This window comes from Etheostoma spectabile, chromosome 4, assembly GCF_008692095.1.
Source record: "Etheostoma spectabile isolate EspeVRDwgs_2016 chromosome 4, UIUC_Espe_1.0, whole genome shotgun sequence".
Taxonomy (NCBI): Eukaryota; Metazoa; Chordata; class Actinopteri; order Perciformes; family Percidae; genus Etheostoma; species Etheostoma spectabile.
This window is the reverse complement of record NC_045736.1, coordinates 8,186,339-8,193,118: the sequence shown is the minus strand read 5'-3', so window position 1 is coordinate 8,193,118 and position 6,780 is coordinate 8,186,339. Positions and strand designations below refer to the sequence as shown.

At 40.0% G+C, this 6,780-nt stretch overlaps 1 protein-coding gene across 1 annotated transcript in view; it reads left to right on the top strand.

Moving 5' to 3' along the window:
• Positions 1-4,328, top strand: part of fam210b (family with sequence similarity 210 member B) — a 12,402-nt gene extending 8,074 nt beyond the window's left edge. The window contains exon 3 of the mRNA XM_032514870.1: positions 3,353-4,328. Within this exon, the coding sequence (XP_032370761.1) occupies positions 3,353-3,569 (217 nt within the window). The 3' untranslated portion in view covers positions 3,570-4,328. The remainder of the gene's footprint in view (positions 1-3,352) is intronic.
• The last annotated feature ends 2,452 nt before the right edge of the window (positions 4,329-6,780 follow it).

Sequence of the window (6,780 nt, the reverse complement as noted above, 5' to 3'; positions counted from 1 at the left end):
AAAAAAAAATGTGTTGGGGCCTACTTTCTTGTTATGTAATATAACATTTTTTACCCTAGTTGATTGTCTTAATAAAAGATTCTTAATATATTATTTGCAATAAAGTCACAATTTAAAGTGTGGCTACAATTTGACAGAGAAAAAACATGTTTGATTATTCCAGAGAATTAAAGAGTAAAAGCATATTTCTAGATATACTGATTCTCAACAGGTGGAGATAAGAGATTCTTCTATTGACGACAAAACATATAGTCCCCATTGATCATACACAGCCTACAGCTGAAGGCAGCATATTCGGAAGTTTACAAGTATTTTGGGAAATGTCGGAAATCACTGACCGAAGTGAAAGCAGATGACACTGGCCGAAAGAAAAAAAAAAAAAACACTACAGAAAAGTAAAATGCACGACTACAACACATTACAAAATAGCTCAGGAATGCATCAAACATCGCATACTGATATTATCCAGCAGTGTACGAGCATCCGAGTGTTACATTTGCTTTAAAGATTTGCACAGGAAAATTACTGACCCGTGGGCTGCTTTTACACTGACGAATGCAGAGTGTCTGGTGCAAATAGAAAAATGATGTTATAAGAGAAAGCTAAGCACGGGCACTTGAGAATGTCCACTCAGTCAGCTACATTATGCCGGTCCTGCTGTTGGTAAAATACTACTGCCAGAGTCAGACACTTAAATTGTGTTGAATAAAACATGAGTTCATTTTGTCATTGAAGTGTTTCTTTTAGACTTGAAACTTTACAAACATACTTTACAAAATCTAAAATCTTTGACACAGTATTCAACTGTCTTATGTATATCTTCTATTTAAAGTGACAGTAAAAAGCTAAAGCAGCACAGCCTCGTTTTTTTTATCAGTATCATTCCAGACAATTTCCAGGCCCTTGTCTTACATACCAGGGGCTTGAATACCAGAGAGACTTGTCAGAGATAATCCGACATCTTAGACATTTCCTCATACAGCTGATAGAGTCTCTTTTCAGGTGAGGGTCATTAAGTGTAACAATCATTGAGCATTATCACTGCGAGACCCCAGAGCCCAGGCACGTGCACTGCTAATGCAGAGCTGTGTGCTGGGTAAACTGTTGTACAGGTGCAGATGGATTCTTAGATTTAGCGGACTAACAAGTGATGAGTGCAACAGAGCTGTTAATGTGAGAGAGAGTGAGATGCCATATTGATTGAAGCAGCGCTAAGCCTTGTGTTTGCACATTCTTTACATATTTACTTCCCAGAATAACTCAGATGAAAATGCCACGACTACAAAACTGTCTCGCAAAGGCAGTGATACATGTTGCTGGTTAGCTTTGATTTATGTGATTTCAGATTGCAGTGCTTCTTATGCTAATGTCATCAGTTTAAATGGTTAAAAAGGCTGTTAAATAAACTGTTATTCATTCTTTATTTAACACAGCTCCCTCTGGTGGAGATAAAGGTGATTTGCACTTCTAACCACTTACGTAAACCCAAAAAGGGATTTGTTTTCTTTATATTTAATCTCTAAAAGTCATTGATGATGCAACCAGCCAGGAGCAAAAGCGTAAAAATAAGTTGTTATTGCAGTGTGAGGCTTTTGGGACTTATTTCTTGGGCCCAGAAGAACCTGCAAGTTCAAATCTGATTTTTCTTTCTTTGAGAGGTTTGTGTAAATGATTGTTTTGGGTTTGTGGACTGTTGTAATCCAGATAATGGTTCATAGAGAGTTATCTTATTGTTAAGTTGCATTAGGTTTTGAATAGCTAATTGTCCAAATATAGTCTAATAAAATGTATTTATTATTCAAATATTACTGCTAATTCAGTGTGCCGTGGTGCTGCAATAGCAGCACTCGGCACAATGACTATTATTGCCCATACTTATTATTATTATTCCGCCTGTTTTTTGTCCCACTACTAGTCCCAAAGCGTTGCCAACACGCGCAACACATTACACCGAAATGTGGGTATTGATCGGGAATGGCGGGCTATGACTTTTCAACAAGATTTGCCGCGTGGTTTTACCGAAATCGGCAAAAATACGGCCAAAAATGTCCCATAGACATGAATGGGAAATGTTCGGGAAATCTCTCAACATCGCTCAAAACGCCCCCTCTTTGGGACCGTGCTGCGTCGCCATACTTTAACGTAGAAACATGATTAAAAGTTTAAACCGAAGACAAGACTTTGGTGTTTATTGGGCTGAATGGGCGTTCAGATATCAAGCACGGTTTCTCCAAAATCCCGGTTTACGTATCGTCCCGTTTTCAGACCGGCTCAGATTTTCCAATGTGTGTGTATGTGGCGGAATGTTCGGAGCTAGAGTGGGGGACAGAGTGGGGAGACTAAAAAAGTTATCTTTTTTTTTTCTCTATAACTTGCCCCCACGCCAACAATTCTAACTTGTCATGGACAATTTATACATCAAAACGTAGGTATTCTTGTCTAGTTTCATCCAATGTGCTCATTTATGTGATATGATGTATACTTTCCGCTCAGCGACCTTTCAAATGAGAACAGTTCCACATTTTCCTCCATTCACTGTAATGTTAAACATCGTCCACATTTCTGAGCAAAACGCAGAGCGAAGGACTTTTTTACATCGCTGATACGCCCACATTTTAAAGTTTATCCACATAAATTTTATATCAATACGTTCACAAGGGCCTTGTGGTGCCCACGAGAACCTCAATTAATTGATATCTTGTATCCTTTTGGTGATATGATCATTTGTTTGAGAGCTTGATCAGTCTCTGAATAGCTGGTAACAGCAGGTGCCAGGTGCAGTCGTTAACTGACTACATACCAAAGAGATGACATCACAGAGAGGAAAGGCTTCCTATTGGTCCTTAGTAACCAGGCAACCATACTTTGTATGTCTGTCTGTGGACATCCATCTGTCTCCCTCTCTCTCAGACACACACACAGACAGACACACACACACACGTCCTAACATCTTAAATAGGTTTTAAAGAGTTATATCTCTGAAGGGTTAAGACACTTATTATTTTTTATTAAGTTTATTTGCTGTTCGGATGTGCACCAAGTAGTAGGCACACTGATAACATTTCTGCGGAATTTTCTAGTTATTGTTATTATTGCTAACTATTATTACTATTGTGTATATATTTTCAATACGGTGTACATGTGTTCATTTATTTTTTTAAATAATTTTTATCTCTTCTTTTGTTCATTGAAGTTTAATTTCTTTTATTTATTTAAAAAATAGTTTTTCCCTCCTGCCTCACGTTGAAAGTCATGTTTATGATTGTCATTTATTAAAGAGAAAGTGTGAGAGGGATTGCCTAACGTGTATTCTATGTACTTCTAACCAGTTCTGTGTCATCCCTCTCCCCAGTGGGATTGATATGACTGCCGTGCTGTGCAAAGTGGGCTTCAGCAAGGCGGTCGTTCAGTCTAAAATGGCAGCAGGGACGAGCACGTTTGTCTTGGCCTACGCCGTCCACAAGCTCTTCGCTCCGGTTCGCATCAGCGTCACTCTGGTGTCCGTGCCTCTCATCGTGCGCTACTTTAGAAAGACTGGTCTCTTCAAACCACCCACACCTGCACCCTGATGGTTCTCCTCTGCTCCTCATCGAGCAACTGACTGTTAATGGCCATTATTAAAAACGCCTTTAAATAACCTTTCTTATCATCTAGAAATGCCTCATCTTTTCTCAGTTGTCATTGTGAATTCAGGTGAAGTGTTTATGTAGGATTAAAAAGTCTAAATTGTAACAGCTCTTTGAAAAACATGTGAATTTGGAGTCATGTTACAATATGTGTGCATCCCAAAAACAAAGGCTGAAATAGCTCGTATTTATTTACAATCAGAGGTATGATCAGGGATTTTCAGTGGGCAGGTTTGTCTCTTCATGCTGTACAGGTTCCCCGCAGGGACAAGTGGAAAAAGCTGATCTCTCCTCCACTGTTAGCTGACTAGGCCATGTTCTGGTGTGATGTGAATCAGCAGAATAAGTCAGGCTGTCTCCGTGTCCTACCCTGTTCCTCTCTCTATCCTTTTCTCTCCTTACATAGCTCAGACTCTTTCTCTTCTGCGGTTTTGCTCCCTGCAACTTTTTCATACCTCTCCTGGCATCCATGTTCTTCCTAGTTTATCCCTTTGCTGTTGCTCTCTTTTTTCTCTTATCTTCTCTCCCTCTTGTTCTGTAATTTAGCAAATGCCACTGCCCTGGGAGAAATGTTGGACATTAATCTCTGAGTAAAGCTGATTTTAGTTCATTGCAAGCTTTCAATAATGAATGTTGGTTTGTGAGTTTTTTTTCCTGATTTAATGGACTGTATTTTACTATATAAAAAAAAAGGAAGTGGCCTTTTATATTTAGTGTGTTTTTGTTATGAAATTCCACCATCACACAATAAGTCAATTAGGTTATATTCAACTACAATTAAAGCTGCTATATCTATACTTTCATATTAACAATGGATATGGATTTATATGAACAATGGATTTATGAGAACTTCCTTTTTTAAATTGTATCTGCTCTTAAAAAAAGACACTTCCTGAATGTAGCGGAGTCTGAACACAACAGACTAAAGGCAAAAACTAAAAAGCAGCAACCGGCAAAACAACAAGTTACATCATTAGGCAATAATTGACTATGGTCTGTCACCACATCTATGCACAATTGTCCAGGTCCACATTGCCCCTGTGTAATATAATATGTAGTCGCTGGTAGTGATAAACCAACAGAATTGACTGACTGCAGTTCCCCTCGGTTCTACACTTTTACAACCTGCAACTTTACTGATTTCACCCTCCCTTACCATACTCAACCACCTTTTCCGGCTGCAGCAGGTAGCAGTTAAATAAATAGTTTTAAAAACCCACAGTGCACTACCTGCCCAGCACCAAACTGCACAAATACAAAGTCAGAGACTAGCAGATGAACACTGTGGAGCATTAAACAGCTACAGACACTAATTTTTCCCTTAGGATTTGATGGAGACTTAATGAATACTATGTTGCTCCATGCATGCTGGGAGGGAAATAAACATCTGTTTGCTATCAGATATAAGTCATATCAAACCAGTTTGCTTCAGAAGTTTTCATAGTTGTTGTATAATTTATTTTTAACTAGAGGCAGATTTTCCACAACCAGTTTGCTTTTATCCAGGAGGAAACAGAATAGCTGCTTTGCACTTTTCTAATTTTGTGCAGAAGGTCCCAGCAGATAGAGACAAAGGTTAAAAAATAAACTATTTTCATTATGTCACTTTATCACTTTTCAACCTAACATATGGAGATGTGCCACCTTTGGTTGCACTTCTCCTTTTCTACCACACTGAGGAGCTCCTGAACTACAAATGCAGTGCTGATCTTCTGCCATTATTCAAACAACGCATCATACAGTTCTCATCTCTCATAAGATTGAATGTCTTTGTACTCTTAATGTCTTCAAGATGGATACCAGCATTATATCATACGAAGGAGCCTCACGCGTCCCACAGATATGATATAGTTAAACGCTTCCCAAACTTCTTTAGTGTTGTTCAATGTGACAGATCAGTTTCTACAACGCATTGATACAGTCAGAGTACAAATATTTTGAAATCACTCAAACATGAAACCGTTTACAGAATTTTGTCAGAATACTGGATGCTACCTCACCGTGAAACACTAGTGTTAAAAAGGTTTAAATAAAGAACCGGTGGGCCATGTTGGGTTATGTCATTATACATCGACCAGTTTTAGTCCTCCTAAGAAATGTATTATTTCTGTCTGTATTTTATCAAATCAGGTATGATGCAATTTCTCTCCTCTCTATCTTCCTTTCCTCACTCTCTCTTTCCTTGATGGTCTGAAGGGTCAGCCAGCACAGCAAGCAAACCTCAGCTGGTGTGGTGTCCCTGAAGATCTGCAATGTGTTGAATGGTAGCTGCCTTGAACAAGACCTGATCTCCTCTCTCTCTTTGTGTGTTTCTCGGCCCGGTAAATAATTCAGCCAGGAGAGTTGTATATGGAGAACTAAAAGATTGCACCGCGGTCTCTGCCAGATTTCAACCCCGTTTTTTTCAAGAATAGGAGATTTGGCAGCATTGTGACACAAAGTGATATAAACCAATCTCTCACACTCACACACACACAAGAACGAGAAGCCCGGGCCTCATTAGCCATGATGAGGACAGGGAGCTGCCATCGCCTCTCCATCCCCTGCATGTCCCCCATGGCTAGGAACAAATTGGTGACAGCGCTCCCAGCCACTCTGTCGGGCTACCTGCGATGCAGTGGGCTCTGTCAGCCTCCTCTCCTTCCACACTGCTGTGCATTTGCGTATTAGAGCGTGTGTGTGTGTGTGTGTGAGAGAAAGCTAAACACACATAACAAAAAAAAAAAATAAGAGGGAAGATCAGCTCCTTGGTCACACGCGCAGTTACCTTTTGCTCGACCCAGAACTGAGTCGTGATATGAGTGAACACTTCATCCAGTCGGCCTCGAGTTTGATCAAGGGCTCTTCCCCCAGCACGAAGGAGGTTCAAGGGGGTTCAGTCCTTGCCTCAGCTGCCGACTTGTGCCCGCTGCACCTTTTTATTAAAGTCAGATACACCGTCAACGTCACCACTGTCAGAGCAGCACACACAGTGAATCCATTATGGCTGTATATTTAAACCCAGGCTGCATTTCTGACACAAGAGTTTGAAGGCATGTGTGTATATAGTAGTCGCAAAGTGCTGATGCATGCGGTTACATAGAAACATATGGCAACAGCACATACTTTTTCACACACACACACACACACACACACACACACACACACACACACA